The sequence below is a fragment of the Notechis scutatus genome, chromosome 1 (assembly GCF_049901735.1).
Source record: "Notechis scutatus isolate UNSWTSFEM ecotype Mainland chromosome 1, rNotScu1.2, whole genome shotgun sequence".
In the NCBI taxonomy this organism is placed as follows: Eukaryota; Metazoa; Chordata; class Lepidosauria; order Squamata; family Elapidae; genus Notechis; species Notechis scutatus.
The window spans coordinates 278,524,351-278,544,056 of NC_142009.1; the positions used below are offsets into that span (position 1 = coordinate 278,524,351).

At 38.4% G+C, this 19,706-nt stretch overlaps 1 protein-coding gene across 3 annotated transcripts in view; it reads right to left on the reverse strand.

The window, feature by feature from the left end:
• Positions 1–1,528: 1,528 nt before the first annotated feature.
• PAK6 (p21 (RAC1) activated kinase 6) overlaps positions 1,529–19,706 on the reverse strand; it is a 64,421-nt gene continuing 46,243 nt past the window's right edge. For all 3 annotated transcript variants that reach the window (XM_087951721.1, XM_026664567.2, XM_087951722.1), the window contains 6 exons: positions 15,522–16,010; positions 12,379–12,512; positions 11,545–11,671; positions 8,472–8,597; positions 7,824–7,958; positions 1,529–3,214 (listed from right to left, as the gene is read on the reverse strand). In XM_087951721.1, the coding sequence (XP_087807847.1) occupies positions 3,047–3,214; positions 7,824–7,958; positions 8,472–8,597; positions 11,545–11,671; positions 12,379–12,512; positions 15,522–16,010 (1,179 nt within the window). In that variant the 3' untranslated portion in view covers positions 1,529–3,046. The remainder of the gene's footprint in view (positions 3,215–7,823; positions 7,959–8,471; positions 8,598–11,544; positions 11,672–12,378; positions 12,513–15,521; positions 16,011–19,706) is intronic.

Genomic DNA, 19,706 nt, shown 5'->3' on the forward strand with positions numbered 1-19,706 from the left:
TTCTTGATTTTTGGAGCCATGGTGGTGCAGTGGCAGTGGTGGTATTCGACCAGTTCTGCACGGTTCTGGAGAGCCGGTAGCGGCGATGAGCAGTGGAGATCGAACCGGTTTCCTTCGCTGCTCTGTGTTTGGCCCACCCACCCGCCCGGGCTCCCATACTCACTTTTATGGCCAGAATTCAAAGCGCAGCTGCTTTGCACGGCACAGAATAGCACCGCGTGGCAGCTGCTGCAGCAACCAGCATCGTGCAGGCTTACAGGAGGCAAGTTAGAATGCCTCTGCGCCTGCGCAAAGTGTGTGTTTGGTGCGCGCGTGCACGCAGTGTGCACACCCGCAAAGCACGGCCACCAAGCCATGCCCACCGAACCGGTGGCAACTTTAGTTGAATACCACCACTGCACAGTGGTTACCTAATATTTTCTTTAAGGAATATAAATCCTTCCATTCCCCACAATCCTGTCAGAGCTGAATAAGCTTTTTGGATGAGAAGCAAAATGTCTTCAAAAGAAAAAACAAGGAAGTCCAGTTGCCTCCTAAAAAGCACCTTTTGGGGCAACATACAGCATATAACAACATCACCCATCCACATTCGAGTGTACAATAATCCAGCTTCCATCCATGACCTGGATCACTGAGAATCTTTAGACTTTTAGCTATACAATTTGGGATGAACACCCTTTGAATGGTGTGGGTGGGTAGGAATGGATTTTGAGGGGGAAAATTGCTGACTACAGGAACCAGGAGTACTACTTGGGTGACCCAGAGGACACTGATAAATCTCCAAGTGCTTCAACGACCCTCTAAAAGGATGCAAATGACCAGTTGTCTGAAAGGAATTTAAATCTTTCCATTCCCCACCATCCAGTCAGAGCTGAAGAAGCTTCTTGGATGAGAAGTGGAACATATTCAAAAGAAAAAAAACAAGGAAGTCCAGTTGCCTCCTGAAAAAGCACATCTGGGATAAATTCGTTTTGTTTAATCAAAACTAAAATAGGCCTTTTCCTTTTTTCTGCAATGTTCTGACAACTGTTTTGAATTTTTGCTGATACCAAGACTGGAAACTGGATGTTTTATGGATTTGCTTTTAGATAAGGGATGGGATAGGGAATGAAGAATGTCTGTTTAACCTTGTGGGGTAATGAGTTATAAAATTTGTTTATACTTATTGTGATGAAGGTTGGAAATCATGTCTTTATATATTTTTCAGTTTTGTTATTATATATTTTTTCCTTTTCTTGTACGTTATTCTCTTTCCATTCTCTTCTCTTTCTCTAGGTTTAGTTTGCATTAACTTACTATTGTGATTAAATTGTAATATTAAACTTTTTAATTTTTTTAAAAAGTTAAAAACTAGTGGACTCCATATGAGCCTTATTGCCCAAATAGCTATTAATAATGTAGTATTGGACCCTACTATAACCTTTTGGGTTATTTTCTGAAGTATGTTGGTTCTTCTCCTACTTAAACTTCAGAGCTCCAGGCCTGCAATTCTCCACTGGAAGTTTTACCACAGAATAACAAATGCATGTTTAAACTGTATCAAAACTGTAAGGTATTTATGAATAATCAAAAATCTTTTAATTTAAAACAAAAGCAAACAACTTACACACACAAAAGAAACATTTGTTTAAGATAATTAGGTAATTCTTTAAAAAAGGAACTTGCTTTGCACAGATCCTGAAACATACAGAAATATTTTACAGCAAAAATGTCCCTAGTATTTCAAGTTTATATTTTTACACAAATCTACACTTGAGTCAGATGGGTAATCTATCATGTGAGGTCAAACTTTGAGGCAGTAGAAATAAAATTTAACCCTCTTCAAACTCCCACCTAATTTTTTTGAAACAATCCTAGCAGTTCACAAATACAAAACATCTGTTTCACAAGACTGAACTCCAATATATTGTAATTAACACTCCATACAGTAATGCACATAATACCACTTAAGTGTCAAATGACCTTGTTCTTACAATGGTAAAATTCCCCATACAAAATTGCCGCATTGACATTAGAAAAGAATACTAAAAATGATCAATCTACATCCAGGATGAGCATACATTTAAAAATCTGTTCCATGCTTTCCCCTGTCTAAAAAACATGGGAGGTAGAGGGTAAATATTCTCACCTGCAAAACAGACATTTTCAGGGGAATTAACAGGATTGCTTCCACACTTTATTCACCTTGCTACAGAATTCAAAACTGGTATAAAATACAACCCAACAGTTGCCTCAATCTGCAACCACTGAGGAATCCAGTGTATTTAGAGGGGTCCAGGATGAGTCCAGTGTACTTAGAGCAAACTTGCTTTCTTATTTAGATAACCCCTGTGCTGCCTTCTGTTTCAGACACTGCTAGAGAAGGCACTATGTTTATATGCTTCAGAATTTCAAGAATAAGGTTCCAGGGGAAGTGTCTGCCTTACCGCGCTGCTCCCCAGAGATATTGTGTTAAGGTTGTGAAATGACAGACCATTCTAAACATTTGTAAAGCTGTAGGCTCAATATTATTCATTCTTGGAAAAAGAAAGAAAAGTGCTGGAGAAACGGTTTGAAAATAAATAAGGGACAAGGTCATTTTATAGCAAGTTCAAGACAGACATGATGCCATTTAGAGTTAAGTGAATGAGAATGCCTGTCCTTTAGTCACTATGAACGAATGAAGGTCAAACTTCATTCCTTCAGAAATTTCCAGTTCAGTCACTATCTAATGCCTCTGGAGGTTGCAGATACATACGACCCAAGTTGACAGAACCATCTTACATATGTTTCTAGAAATAAGAATCCAGACACTTTACAATATTCATAATATAGTAAGAATTTGTATGAATTCAGATCTTGATTGTCTTCAGCCACAAAATGAAAGGTAAACATTAAAAAGCAGCTAAAAGATGGTGAAAATTTCCTCTCACATTCACATCTTGGGAAAGAACCCTGTCCAATTTCAAGCAGTGTGCGCAGGACAACGTTGCCCTCCATCCTTTCCTAATCAAGTAAGAATTACTAGGAAAAAGGTTGCACTTCAATACTAGATTCAGGTTCAGAATCAGCAGGTAGAGGTGCGTTTCCTGTATCGCTGGATAAGGGGCACGAGGCATTCTGGAAGTCCAGTCTGAAGCAAAAAAGGGTGATCTAGGAGTTCTTGTGCTGTTGCTCGCTCTAAAGGATCTCGTGTTAACATTCGTTCTAAGAAATCCCTTAAAACTGGAGAGGTCTGTGGAAACAAAATTTGATAGTTTTAAGACCGTTCTGTATTCTGTACAGTGGTAGATTTGTCTTCTGTACAGATGCAGACAGATAAATGCCACAAAACATCCATAACAAAGTACTTTTATTGGTTCATCAGGTATCCTCATAACTCACATTTGTGAGGAAGTTGTTCTTTAATGACCAATCCTTTGCATATCTGTCTTGTAGGTAAAAAGATGGTTTATCTCCTATCTTTTTTTCTCCCATCTTGTAATGATAGAAGTAGAACAGTTATCACGAGTCCATGAGTTCAGCCAAGAGTGAGGAAAACTCCCCCAACCCATCGAGGGTCAATTTAGTGACCAATCAGGATTACAGATGTGGTCACGTGACATGGACTACATTTCCCAGGATACCTTAACTACATTTACCATGATGCATTCCCTTAAGGGGAGAGCTCACAATTGCTACCTAACTACCTAATTCCTATACACTGGCTGGACAGCACAAAGACATTTCAGGCAGACAGTTTCAACAATACAAAATTTGTCTAAATTTTTAAATTAAAGTTGCAATTGCTCCCAGAAGTAATCCAAAGTTCCTTTTCAAAAACTTCCAAGGTCAGAACTGTTAGGAATATAAGTCACCTAACAGGTATTTGGGTTAGAAATATATAAACCAGGATAAACATTTTAGTACTATATCTTTAAGGGAATGCAAGAGCATGCAATTGGGTGTGGTTTCTCAAACAGCCATAAGGTGGAGCCAGAAACCTGGGTTGTTTAGTCTGAATCTCAGAAGAGAGTGTGTCTGAGTGTATCTCTGTTTCCTTCTGTTGGAAAGTATTGCCGTTGCTCCATTTCTTCTAATTGACTGATATTACTGGATTTAATGTAAGTCTGATACTGAACTGTTTCTGACACTGGAATTTGATATTTGGATTATCCCTGGATGAAAACTGACTGATTTTACCTGTGAATGACTTTGGACTGCCTATTTTGGACTTTGCTTAAACTTTCTGGAAGTAAAAACCTACATTTACTGTACAGTGTATCTGTGTACTGTGTGTGTATTATTCAAACACTTCTCTCAAATACGTCTCCCTGTATGCGCTCATTCTCCTAACGGGGAATTACCTCAACAAGAACAAACAACAAAGCACACATACACACATGAGTATCTCTTTCAGATCTTACACTTTGCTGTTAGGCCTAGGAACATGAGAGGGTCTGATTACATAACACTGTCATATAAATATTTTCCCAAATAATTTAGACCCTGTCTTGTCACAAGGCATCATGAAAGGCTTAGAATGGCACTCTTTTCAAGATGACTTTATATAAATAAAAATGCTATAGTAGTATTATGATGGACAAATAAGATAGATAAATGTTTTTCTCTTAATCTTTGAGAAAGCATGACAAACATACCCAACTGTTAGATAGTAAGACTAATAATCCCTTAAACCCCACAAGTCATTTTTAAATAACATTGTGGGGATGTTTTATGGCAGGGCTCAAGGAACCTGGAAATTTCATTGATAATAATGTTAGTCATTACATACAACAAGATAGATTCCAGCAATGTCTGAAAGGATTCATGTCTCATGTTACTATAGGTAATAGAAAGGAAAGGATAAAATACAGAATGTTGGAGCTTTTCAAACAATTGTGTTCTATATATAAGTGGAGGTATTTATTTGTATGATCATATCCTTTTAGAAAAGCAGTTTAAAAATAGAAATAGTATCAAATCCAATATATGTCATATAAATTTTATTTCATATTTCCAAATAACTCAAATCCAGGCCACACTACATGTCTTAATCTTTAAGGTGACACAAAACTATCATTTGAGATTAAAATGCAATATAGTTGTTACTCCGAAGGACCTTTTAAAGTGCCAAAGGCATGATGTCTTTGCAATAAATTAGATAGAAAGAATATCCCACTCTTTCTTTGAGGCCTATCTATAATGGTTGCTTTCTGAAGGAAGGACCCTAGTGCTGCTACTAGAACTTTGTAGCTATTCCATTTTTCTCCTTTTAACAGAACTTTATACAAAGAATAGGGAAAATAGAAAAAGCTAGAGTTAAAACATGGATAGGTTACAATGTTATGTGGACTTCTTTAACACTGTGACATATCCTCTGAAAATCATGGCTGTGATAATTACATGGTTGTAATTCTAAAATACAGAAATTCTATGGAGAATATTTGGCAAAGAATAACAAGTTAGAGATCTCTTGAGAATATAAGTTTTAGAATTCTTCTTTGGTTATATGCTTCTCTTTCCATTACCTGTACAGTACATGTCTCTTTCTTTACAGCATTTTAGAAAGCTCATGTAAAAAAAGTCACGTACAGGAAATGGAAGAAGCAGCATAAAACCAAAGAAGAATACAAGAATGAACTGAAGGAATTGTGCCAGGAAAGCTAAAGAAGAGAATCAGCTGAGAGGCTTGTGGGAAATGCTTAAAATAACAAAAAAGGCTGGAGGAATATTTCAGAACATTTAAAACCTGTATTTTACATCTGTCTTCCCTATGAAGAAAAAGAATCCCCTGGCTGGCCATCATTTGCCACTGATAGAAAGATAAGTAGACATGCAAAACTGATGACAGAACTGCTAACTGCTAATCTTTGAAAATCCTGGAGAAATGGAAAAGTCCAGAAAGACTGGAGGAGGGCAAATACTGTTCTTATCTTCAAAAAAAAGAATGATGATCCAAGAATTTAGACTTGTCATTTTGGTGCCTCTACTGAATAATGTTGTAAAGACATTTTTAAACCACGTATTTATGAGCACTTGGATAGGAATGCAACACTTAACGAGAGCCAACATTTTTCACAAACAAATCATACCAGTTAAGCCTTATCTCGTATTTGACAGACTTACTAACTTAATTATCAGGGGAATAGACAAAGTAAACCAGTAAAGCATTCATATATGGTTCTCATGAGATCTTCATTAATAAAATGGCAAAATGAAGGCTAGATGATACAGCTACTTGAAGGATTCATAGTAGGTTGAATGACTGAGAATATTTATTCATGTCCCCATACCAGTTTGAGAATATTCTCAATTGGAATACCACAAGTACTCACTTGGATTCTGATTAATGATTTAGATGAAAGTCATGATGTTGCATATACCCTTTAACTTAAGACAAAGGCTGAATAGCCATCTGTTCTCATTCTCAAGCATCTCCTACACCACTAGATCTGTAAAATCCAGGATTTGATTTAAAATTTATTTTTTACAGGTTTCTTTGTTAGAAAAAAAAATGTATCTTGCATTCACCACTAGATGCCAGTAACAGTCTGCAGGAGTTACGCTTAAGCAAAATTCTGCCATCTCTATCATCTGAACAGACCTTAGATCTATGTGATTTTTTTCTTATACACAGAAGAGTGTTACCATATGGTACCATCTCATTGTATCTGATGTGCCACTATATTTTAGCTCAGAGGAACTTGTGGATGAGACAAAGCTGGGGAGAATTGCTAACTCTTTAGAAGACAGGCTCAAGATTCAGGATCTTGACATTGGACCCTATCAACAAGATGCAGTTTTGTGGTGAGAAAAGTAAAGCCCTGCATTTTGGTAGGAAAAAACAGATACCCAGGTATAGGATAGGAACAGTAGCACCAGGCTCAACAGTAGCACCTATGAGAGAGATCTACCGGTAGGTATCCATATGGACCACTCCTTAAGCTGCCAAAAAGCCAATGCAGTCCTACGCTGTATCAACAGAGGGATGATAACAAAATCACAGCAGGGGGTGATAGTACTGTCCTATAACACTCTAGCGAGGCCACGTTTTGAATACGGTATCTAGTTCTGGTTACCACGATACAAAAATGAAGCTGAAGCCTTAGAAAAAGTGTAGAGAAGAACAACAAAAAAAGGGGTCTGGAGATTAAATTGTATAATGAATGGCTAAGGGAACTAAGTATGTCTAACCTAACAAAGAGAAGGCTCAGGATAGTAGTCTTCCAATACTTAAAGGAAAAGGGGGCTTATTCTCCATAGCATCTGAAGACAGGAGAAGAAGCAATTCCACAGAAGCTTGTCAGAGGGAGATCCAACCTGGAAATAAGGAGGAATTTCCAACAGTGAGAACAACTAATCAGTGGAACAGCTTGCCTCCTGAGTTGTGGGTACTCCATTGCTGGATGCTTGTAAGAGAAGATTGAACAACTATTTGTCCATAAGGATGATGGCATAAGGATTTCCTGGCATGGACAGAGAGTTGTTCTAAAAAAATCTCCAAGGTCGTTTCAGTCCTATGATTCTATGATTGCCAGAGTTACTTCAGACACAGTACTCTATTGCTTAGAAAGCCTCTCTAAGCACAGAAATAGGAAGGCTGTATGATATGCTAGCTTTTGTGTTAACTACATGAATATTTGCTTCATTGCAAGTACATACAATTTAAAGAGTGTAGATTTATGGTCAAGTTCGGTTTCCCCAATAATGCACATTTGTAAAATAGCAATAGGTAAGAACAGCAAGAGGAATTCCTTGCAAACATTGTTCATGCTATTTCTAAATATTTTTGTGTATAATATTTAGAAGTGTATTCAGCTGCTACAGCATAGAGAGTTGGAAATTTTTATAAATATATTCACCTTATGAGAGTTTTTCAATTTGGGAGGAGGGCTGTCACGGAGCCGCTTCATTGCTTGGACTGGAGAATCACTGAAATAGGGAGGTTCTCCATCAATCATTTCAATTACCATGATTCCCAAAGACCAGATGTCTACCTGCCAAAACAAAAGACTGCATGAGGGGATGATGTGCAGAAAGATGCTCTACTTCCTTCAGAGTTAAGAGAATTTCCCAGCTGAGATACCAAAGAACCTGAAAGATTATAAAGTAAACTTTTTTTAGCATTGCATCAAGAGGGCATTTTTATCTTCCTTTCACTGTTGTGCCATTGCTTCTGTTATTTATTTTAACACTCACTGTAACAAATTCAGCAAAAAATCATGAATATAACATTTTTATTATACCAGTCTTATAGTGATGCCAGCTGTGTACTGATGTATAGCTGTAAGTTGCTGAAATAGATGAGAAAGCCAGATCAGCCAACTTTTTGCATTCTGTTTGAACATGGTTTCCAGCATACAGAATTATATGCATCAGAAATAATAATACAGAGGGCAAGAGGAGACACTGAGTCATACTTTGTCATAATCTTAAAGGGTAGGTGCTGAAAGTGAGTTAGTAAAATATTTCAAACTGCCACCTCTTTCAGGTTCTGGAGCTATAATTACCTCAGTGGTATATGGAGACCTTGAAATAACTTCTGGAGCCATCCAATATGGTGTTCCTACTAAGGATTTCCGTTTTGGTACATCCTTGCTGATTTGTGCACAAAAGCCAAAATCAGAGAGTTTCACCTACACAAAAGAAAGCAAAGTAACATTAATACTGAAAAGTAGGGGGAGGAAATGGGCAAGTAAAGAGATTGTAGGAGAAGACAGACAAAAGCTGTAATATAGAGATAAGCAGCCAGACCCATCCAATCCAATATTGTACACTGCTCAAAAAAATAAAAGGAACACTTAAACAACACAATGTAACTCCAAGTCAATCACACTTCTGTGAAATCAAACTGTCCACTTAGGTAGCAACACTGATTGACAATCAATTTCACATGCTGTTGTGCAAATGGAACAGACAACAGGTGGAAAGCATAGGCAGTTAGCAAGACATCCCCAATAAAGGAGTGGTTCTGCAGGTGGTGACCACAGACCACTTCTCAGTTCCTATGCTTTCTGGCTAATGGTTTGGTCACTTTTGAACGCTGGTGGTGCTTTCACTCTAGTGGTAGCATGAGACGGAGTCTACAACCCACACAAGTAGCTCAGGTAGTGCAGCTCATCCAGGATGGCACATCAATGCGAGCTGTGGTAAGAAGGTTTGCTGTGTCTGTCAGTGTAGTGTCCAGAGTATGGAGGCGCTACCAGAAGACAGACCAGTACAGCAGGAGAGGTGGAGGAGGCCAGAGAGCAACAACCCAGCATCAGGACCGTTACCTCCGCCTTTGTGCAAGGAGGGACAGGAGGAGCACTACCAGAGCCCTGCAAAATGACCTCCAGTGGGCCACAAATGTGCATGTGGCTGCTCAAATGGTCAGAAACAGACTCCATGAGGGTGGTATGAGGGCCCAACGTCCACAGGTGGGGGTTGTGCTTACAGCCCAACACCATGCAGGACGTTTGGCATTTGCCAGAGAACACCAAGATTGGCAAATTCGCCACTGGCACCCTGTGCTCTTCACAGATGAAAGCAGGTTCACACTGAACACATGTGACAGACGTGACAGGGTCTGGAGACGCTGTGGAGAACGTTCTGCTGCCTGCAACAGCCTCTAGCATGACTGGTTTGGCAGTGGGTCAGTAATGGTGTGGGGTGGCATTTCTTTAGGGGGCGCACAGCCCTCCATGTGCTCTCCAGAGGTAGCCTGACTGCCATTAGGTACCGAGATGAGATCCTCAGACCCCTTGTGAGACCATATGCTGGTGTGGTTGGCCCTGGGTTCCTCCTAATGCATGACAATGCTAGACCTCATGTGGCTGGAGGGTGTCAGCAGTTCCTGCAAGATGAAGGCATTTATGCTATGGACTGGCCCGCCTGTTCCCCAGACCTGAATCCAATTGAGCACATCTGGGACATCATGTCTCGCTCCATCCACCAACGCCACGTTGCACCACCGACTGTCCAGGAGTTGGGGGATGCTTTAGTCCAGGTGTGGGAGGAGATCCCACAGGAGACCATCCGCCACCTCATCAGGAGCATGCCCAGGAGTTGTAGGGAGGTCATACAGGCATGTGGAGGCCACACACACTACTGAGCCACATTTTGACTTGTTTTAAGGACATTACATCAAAGTTGGATCAGCCTGTAGTGTTTTTTTTCCATTTTAATTTTGAGTGTAACTCCAAATCCAGACCTCCATGGGTTGCTAAATTTGATTTCCATTGATAATTTTTGTGTGATTTTGTTGTCAGCACATTCAATTATGTAATGAACAAAGTATTTAATAAGAATATTTCATTCATTCAGATCTAGGATGTCTTATTTTTGTGTTCCCTTTATATTTTTGAGCAGTGTATATTTTGAACTGCAATGCTTTTGAAACCTGTCTAGCAAAAATTTTCTCTCTTAAATATAACAGTAAATGTATTAATTCATTTAAAAATCACTTCAACCACATATATAATCACAAATCTAGGCCCAGAGTTCAAACAAAACACACAAGCACAATTAAAATAGAAAAAAAATTAAAGATAATATAAACTAACTTAAGTCAAAAGAACCCACCCGCTATTCTCTGAAAGCTCTCCAGAAAGGTGTTATAGTTACATCACCTGGTTTCTAGGAAGGAGATATCCCTTAGAGAAGTGGCAATCACCAAGCAGTATTTCTTCTGGATCCCTGCCCCCTATACCTCCCCAAGTGAGGGCCCACTCTTAGTATGAGAAGCACATTATGTAGGTTAATTCCATTTATAAGAGATGAAACTGAAGAAAGTGATAAATGAGTCATACAGGGTTGACAGGTTAAAGTCAGAATTTTGAAATGAATCTTCTCCCAACAGTTTGATGCAAATGTTTAAAAATATCACAGAGAAGCCGTCTGGTGCTCCACAAAGAGACACTTGTTAAACTGATGTCTTCTGCCCCTACAACATACTGGAACCATTTTCTTTGAAAGTAATGGAACCACTGCTGCATAGTGTCTCCAGCTCCTCAAAGGTAGTCCAAAAGAATGTGGGCCCAGAAAATTAGCTTTTTCTAGGGGATCTCTGTAACTGAAGCTCCACCACGATCTCAAAAACGTTCTCCAAAAGAGAATGCTGAAGACAGGGTAATAGTTGTGTAATACAGGTGATTTTTAAGATGGCTTCTACCTCCCCCTCTCCTCAAGAGGCACTGATCACCTCCTAGATCCAACCAACCATCGCCTCCATGCCCACACAGGTTCTTAAAGGAGCCTAGTAAGGAGCCTGGTTATAGGATAAAATGTATCCCTGGCAAGTCAACAGGTCCAGCTGGAACAAAAAATGCAGAAGGGGGCAATGCCTGAGAATTCCAATTGAATTCTCTGAATCGAAAGAATTGGCAGCTTATTTATCTTTTAAAAGCAATTCACACAATTCCTAACTGTGTATATGGTCCCTTGCCTAATTTGCTTATGTTAAAGTATAGATGCTGGGGACTGAACCTTGAACTTCCTACTTACCAAAGCACATATTGCTCCTGAGTTATGGCAAAGAGAGAAGCCAAGGGAAAAAATGCAGGAAATAAAAAAAAAAGATGAAAGAAACAAATTAAGAATTACCCTTCCATCAAGAGTCAAGAGAATGGAGTCACTCTTAATGTCTCTGTGAATCACACCTTGGGAATGCAGGTAGGCGAGTGCCTGCAAGACTGACTCACATACTGTAGCAATTTGCTCTTCATTCAGTCTGAAATACAGCAGCCAAAATTGTACGTGGGAGGAACTTAATTTCATACAGCAACAATTAATTAAATGTTCACTTATAGCATGCATGATGTTTATGACACTTCCTGCTCCATTAAGAGTAAGAATTATGAACAACCATTCTTAAAAAGTAGAGAAAGTCAAGACATTCAGAATAAGTGATTTGGAATTCCAAAATCAAGTTTTACACACATACAAGACAATACTCAGATGACAAAACAATATTTATCATCCTCTTTCCCAGCTCTAGTGGAAAATTGCTAAATTTGAATATGTGAAAATAGTTCTCAGGACACCCCCAGGAGCTAATTATTTCTCATGACTAGGCATTATTGGTAGTCTTATTCTCCAAGAATTAAATTGATAGGAATCATCGGTATGTCAACAAATATGATACTTTAACTATTTGAAGCAGTGCTCCCTTTCTTTTGTCTCCTCAGCATCTCCTATCACAGAGTTTTCCTGGATATTCGTTATGATTGAAATTACATTCTTTGGCTGTTCTATAATATGGTGCAGCAAATTGTGCTGCAAACAAAGCCTGGAACTATGTGCAATTTATAAGCCACAGATTCTCTACACAGAATTTCAATGGTCAATGACAGAGGCAGAGATTTTTAAATAGCTCACCCCAAGATGGGTGCTTTGAATCAGAAGAGGGGAATCAATATATTCCTGCTTTTTTCTTACCTGATTTGAGAGATAATGTCTGTAAGAGCTCCTCCTTGGAGAAATTCCATCAGCACCCAAAGTTCATCACCTACAAGATAGCTTTTATACATCTCCACCACATTGTCATGCTGATAGTCCCTCATTATCACAACCTTAAGAAAGATGGCAAAAGAGAAAAGACTGATAATTCAAAAAGTTATTCCACAATGCAATATTTTTCTTTTCCTGGAAACTTTGAGCAGTTTGGACCTGAAGGGCAACACTGAAGGTTGGAATAAAGACTATTATATCCTTGACTAAATCATAATGATTTTCAAGCACTTCCACACTACAGTATCATCATTTTCATTCCTGAAACTCTCACAGATTTTTCTGCTTCTCTTCTGTCAATTCAAAACGCTGAGATCAATGAATGAAAATCACTGTTCTGCCCAGATTCTACAAAACTTACTAAAATAAAAGTAAAACAGAAAACAATAATAATAAGTCTTTATTGATTAGCCCTTGGGCCATTTCAAAGTGCAAAGTTCCAGCAACAATTTGTTACTAAAATTTAATAAAAGCAATTCAAAGTGAAATTTGATAAAATACTATTTAAAATGGAACTTGATAAAATACAATTTAAGATGAAATAGTAATAAAATACAATCCAAAATAAAATTGTAATAATGTACAATAATTTAAGATATAGATAAAATATAATAACATTATATTTCGGAGTCGCCCTTGCAGTCTACCCCAATCAATCCCACATATACAGATCTCAACCGAGTCATTTTGTTTAAATACTGTGCTACTTTAAATGTTATTTTCAAGTTCTGGCCGGACATAAGGTAAGTTATTTTGATATGGGTATCCCAATGGGTCATTCGTCTGATATATAGACCAAGATACCTGTCTCTCATCCTCTTATACAGGCAACAGTCAAATAGGATTTGAGCCAGGTCTTCTACCTCTGCCGCACCGCAAATGCAGACGCTCATTGTACAGTATTGCATGAAATCTCCCATATCTAACCGTTGTATCAAGCTGTTCAAATCTCACTCTCGTGAATATCTCCCTAAGATGTTTTGGGAGTTGTGACTTCAAGTAGCTATCTACTTGGAAAGCACATTTGTATTTACTCAACCATTTCAAGTTACCTACCTTACTAAGGATAGCTATATCAGTTTGTGCATCTATATCCTTAATTCTTTGGGCAACTCTTTTTTTATATTGTTCTCCTGTTACACAAAAGATAGGAAGACCACAGCTTCTTACAAAGTTTGTTAGTTTAATGATCCAGGAGATTTGTGATTGTAGTTTTATTTGCTATAGTAGGCATAATTTGGGTAGTCTATCAGTCTCCATTTCATTAACTTTGCACCAGTAGTTATAAGCTCTAATTTTAGATAATGCCTGAATTGTATAAATTCCCAATTCAGCTCTAACTGCTGCAGCAGATGCTCTTGGGTCTACACCCAAAATACATCTCAAATGCTGGGACTGTGTTTGTTCTAGGACTGTGGTTGAGTAAAGACTCCAAATTTCTGCTCCATACAAGAGCATTGTGGTAACCTTAGCCTTATAAACCTTGATTAATGGGACTAGGGACCCTGGATAACTATGATTTTTTAGTTTGAGCAATAAATTCAAACGGGCTTTTGCTCTAAATGTACTCCGTTGATGATGGCAGGCCCAAGATCCAGTCTTGGAAAAAGTTATGCCCAAATATACAAAGGAATTAACCTGTTCAATTGGTTCACCATCCAATTGCCACCTATGTCTCTGATGGTTTCTTCCAAACATCATTATTTTTTATTTAGATTTACTAATGATTAGAGTTATCCTGGCAATAAGAGCTAAATCTTCTTAATAGCCTACATAATCCTACTTGTGTGTATGATAATAAAATCATATCATCAGCATAAAGCAAGCTGTTACAGTAAGTATTTAAGATCATCAGCATGTGTACCACGATATCCTTCATTAACCCTGGCAAGTCATTGATGTATAAATTAAATAATAATGGGGGCAGGATACACCTTGCCTTATCCCTTTATTTGTGCAAATCCTGTTAGTCAGGGCCCCGTTAACCCCATATCGCACCCTCAAACAGGTACTTGTGTAAAGGACTTTAATCAAAGCCAGGAGTCTGGGTTCTATTTTAAAAGATGTCAGTTTACTCCATCGTATGTCTCTATTTACCATATCAAATGCTGCTGTAAGGTCTATGAAAGCAGCAAACAGGGGTCTTCTCTTATAGGCATATTTGGCAATTAGATGATTCAAGACAAAGCAGTTATCAATAGTAGATCTGCCTTGTCTAAAACCTGCTTGTTCTTCTGTGAGGATGTTGTTTTCCTCTACCCAGATTTCAATTCTGTTCAAAAGGTACCTAGCATATATTTTTGCTACAATGTCAATCAGGCTGATGGGCCTATAATTACTAGGATCCTTTTTATTCCTTTTTTATATATGGGGACAACTATTGCCATCTTCCACCCATCTGGTATATGGCAGGTGTTATTTATGTGTGTAAAAAGGCCTGCTAATACAGGGCCCCACCAGTTGGTAGAAAATCCTCTCCTGGGGTTTTATTGCTCTTTAAACTTTTAATGATGGACTGTATCTCCTTTTCTGAGACTGGTGGCCAAGCGGGTGGGGGATAAAACAGAAAACAAAACCCAACACCATAGTCCTTTCAGAGGAAAGCTGACAAAATGTTTGTCAATTTCACATTTGCTTTTACTGTTTAGGTTCTGGAGGCCAGATTGCCAGCATTTTCCTGAAGCTCAGGAATTTGGGGAAATAGGGGAGAAAGAGGACTTTTAAATAAGGAAGTAGAAGTACATCATTTTTAAAAAGTAAAACACTTCCCTCCAGCTTTGCTACAATTTCAACTACATCACAGTTGATCTGGAAATAGATCGACTCAGTGCTCCAACACCTCTAACAGAGTGGGAACGCAGAAGTTCAAAACTGCTTTTAAACCAGCACAGAATCCCTGATGAAAGTAAGTTATGAAATGATATGAATATATGGCACCAAAAGCAATCTCTAAAAGCCAAATGAATAATCTTTCTTCTGCCTCTTTTGTAGACGCAGTACTACATCTCACTGACATTACTGTCTACTTTTGTGCAAATAAGGTTACATTTAATATCTATTAATTTGGTTACCTCATTAAAAAGGAGTTCTCGCCGCTGCTGCTTCCGTAAATCCATCATCTTCACTGCTATCTGCCTTCCAGAATGCTTCTCACGCGCAATACAGACAATACCCGTAGATCCTTCACCGATCTTGACGTAGCTTTCTAGCATTGTCCTAGGATCTCCTTGGTCCACCACCATCCTCAATGCAGCTTTGAACTGCTCATGAGTTACCACTGCTGGATCCTCACTGTTTGGCTGTGTTTTCGCATCCAGGGGGAGGTGAAGGTTGCTGGAGCTGGTTTGGGTGTGTCTGTTCCGTGGGGACCCTGCTGGCGATGGCCTACCTTGAGGCAAGCCAATTCTATGTTCAATGGTTGGGGACTTGTGAGGGGAATCACCAGCTTCTGAAATCCTAGCATAATCAGGCACAGGCTGGTCAGAGGGAAGAGACTGGGATTTGGCTGCAGGACTGTGTGGTGAACTCCAGTGCTGGGGTGCCCTGAAGAAGGGATTTGGCTTGTAAAGAATAGAAGAAAATGTATCATTAGCAGAACTGTCAATTCAGATAAATACATTAAATGTATTTGAATCAGTGCTGATGCAATCTACATAAATGGAATTATTGAAACAATTGTTTGAATAGAGATTAAAATATTCTTTGTATTTCAAAATAGCACACATATAGATTGCAGAGGATGCCATCTTGGGGAGGAAACTGCCCAATACAAACACACACACTGTAATGAGCCAATTCAATATCTAAGTCTAAATTAAAGCATACTTGATACATGACTGTCTAGTCTTCAGTTGAAACCATTCAGCAGAGGGAAGTCACAATCTCTCAGAGTAACTGATTCCATTCTTTAACTATTTCTGTTAGGAAATTTCTTCTAACATTCAACAAGAATTTGCCTGTATTCCCTGTTGCACTCTCAAATGGTGATGAGTTTCTTGAGCAATTTCTATTCTTCTATTTGAAAGACACCCCATATGCCACCACAATTTTCTTGGCTTGTATATATGCATATGTATGATAGGTATTGTACAATCACCACCTCGTGCAATTTCATGTTTATGGAGATAGAGCAGGGATGAGAAATAAAATTCTTATTATTTTTAAAGTCATATAAAGTTAGGTAAAGAACCTATCACATGCAGTCAACAAGCAAAGTGTTTATTATCTTTAGCTGAGTTTCAAAGAGGTAAGTATCTTGTGTGGCATCACAATCCCTCTCCCAACTGTTTTAATGGTACTAGAAGTTCAGTAGAGAAAAACATTTATACTATTGTATATTCTCTAAAAAATATGTCACCTGAATAAGCCACTTTTCTTTCTTGTTAGAACACCTTTAATACATTACAAGACCAATAGTTTAACTTGGTCATTGTCCAGGTGTTATTTCAAAATATATATACCACAAAGTTATACAATTAGATTTCATGCTGCAGAACCTTTTACATATCTATTAAATATTCAATCATGTATCTTATTCACAAAAAGAACCATTCTATTTATAAATTTTAAAAGCTGAAAAAGAGATTAAAACAAAAATGTATTTTAAAATGGGACTGTAATAAAAATATGTGATAAACAATTCTATGTTGCCAAGATTTTATATGCACAACTTTTAAATAAGCAAATTTAGAATATGTTAAAATATTATGTTTAACAACATTATTATAGAGAAAGGGGATCTGCTACAGATAATTATGTGAAATAATGTTGTTTAAAATTAATTCTCCATTCTTTTTATTCTTACTCTCTCTTTACAATCTCTACCAGTTCAATCAGGCAACCGTTTAAAATGTATTTTTTAATATGTCCTCAGCAAGTTTGGCCCTCAATTTGCAGCCTTTAGGTTTCTTTATCCCTTTAGGCTTTCTTATACTTCTAGAACTTCAAGGTCTACTAAAGTATCCCTTTTGTGCATGGATGATGCCAGCTGAGCTAAGCTGTAACGGTTGGAATTTCATATGAAACTTTTATCAGATCAATATAAAGGTGATCTGTAACAGAAGGAAGTAGTGTTATGTTCTTCTAGAAGACTCAATCATTAGGTACTATTCTGAACACCCAATTATTCAGCTACTGCATATATTCCATATTATTATTGTTGAAGGGACTTTCTTTTTCTCTGCTTTTATTCCCTGTTGTTCTCCCACTCTGTAAAATGGAATATAAATACGTTTTGATCCATTTATTTTATAGAAGGTATGCAAGTAGTCCTTGATTTATGACCATAATTGAGCCCAAAATTTCTGTTGCTAAGCAAGGCATTTGTTAAATGAGTTGTGCCCTTCTTTACAGCCTCTTTTGTAACAGTTGTTAAGCAAATCACTGCAGTTGTTATGTGAATCATGTGGTTGTTTAGTGAATCTGGCTTTCCCATTGACTTTTTTGGGACAGTAACCAATGGTGATCACATGACCCTGGGACAGTGGCAGCTGCCAATCTCCTGAAACATGTGACCATGCGGATGCTGCAAGTTGTAAGTGTAAAAAATTGTTCTAAGTCACCTTTTTCAGGGCTGTTGTAACTTCGAACAGTCACTAAACAGAATGTTGTAAGTCAAGGACTACCTGTATAACTACCTCTTTCAATCAAAAAGTAATAAAATAATATCATAGCAAAAGCTAACACCCCCTAAAACAATACCCAACTGAACCATACATTTCAGACTCTGCTAACAACCTGAGGACAAAGACAGGTGTTCAGGATCTTATGGAACGCTAGGAGAGTTGTGGCCACCCAAATCTCAGGGAAGATTCTGTTCAATAAGGCAGGTGCCATGACATAGAAGGCATATTTCCTAGGTCCCATTCAATGGCGCTGTTTCAAAGGACTCAGACTGTGGCTATCTTGACAAATCTTGTGGGATGAGCAAATACAAAATTGGGAATTAGTGGTACTGAAAAGAAAATGGCTCCATTCTATATAGAGCTTTATAGTTGACTAATACCATGTTAAATTGCACTCAGAAACCTGTTGGGAGCCAGTGGAACTTTCAATGCCCATGTCTTACATGGATATACCATTGCATTTTGGACTAACTGCTGCTTCCAAATACTCTTCAAGGACAGCCAGATGTAAAGCACTTTGAAGTAACTTAGGTGTGAGTGACTAAAAACTAATCCTTTTCTAGGAAGAGGCATAATTAGTGCAAAAGATGAGGTTGTGCACAGGCGTACCTGCCCACAACTGTTGTGTGCGCACAAGGTGCACCTGACCACAACTGGTCCCTGCTCATCAACTGGGAGCCAGAATCTAGAGGTACTTGTGTGCCAACTCTTTGGGGGGTGGAGTTTTACTCTGTCCAGAATAAAAGAGCAAAAATCCCCTGAACTGGAAGGTCCTAAAGCCCAAATTCATTAAGTCTTCTTATGTTGAGTAAAAGCCAGTTCCTTCTCATCCAAACTCCCACAGCTTCCAAAACCCGGGAAAGAACCTGGGAACTAATACTTGGGTGGTCTACGGCAGAAATGTACAACTGATGGTACATAGCCTTGTGTCGTTGAATGACCTCACCCAACAATTTCATATAAATGTTAAATAAGAATGGGAAGAGAGTTGAGCTGTGGGGCCCTTTACATTGCAGGGATCTAGAGCTGAGCTTCTCCCAACATCAACTGGATCTAGCCCTGGAGGAAGTCGCCCACTCTGAATTTTCTGAGACAGTCCAGAAGGATACTGTGATATCACAAAGCTAAAACATTCATCACAGATACATTAATATATTAAAGATACCATTTATAAGAATGAAGTAAGATGAATTCAAAATGCTTTGTTAGAAATCTAACTTTAGCTGCAATAAAAGAGTGAGAGAAAGTATAACTACCTAGATATGTTCATTCGTCCTCTCCTGGGAAAAAACTTACTGCAAGTCATTTTATAGAATCGGTGTTGGCATTATGTTGGTACAGACTTAATTCAAAAGGAATCTGATTTCTTTTTTGAAGAATTTAGAACAGATGTGTCCAACCCATGGCCTTTGGACCACATGCAGCACTGGACATCTAATAATGTGGCCCCAGAAGATCATACCTAGGCTAAAGAGCTGACACTTTTTTTTAAATTCAGAAGAAAATGATATTTGGAAACAGTTCTGATACATGCCTCCCTAATTCACTGAACTATAAGGAGGAGGAGGAGGAGGAGGAGGAGGAAGAGGAGGAGGAGGAGGAGGAGGAGGAGGAGGTACAGCATAATCAGAC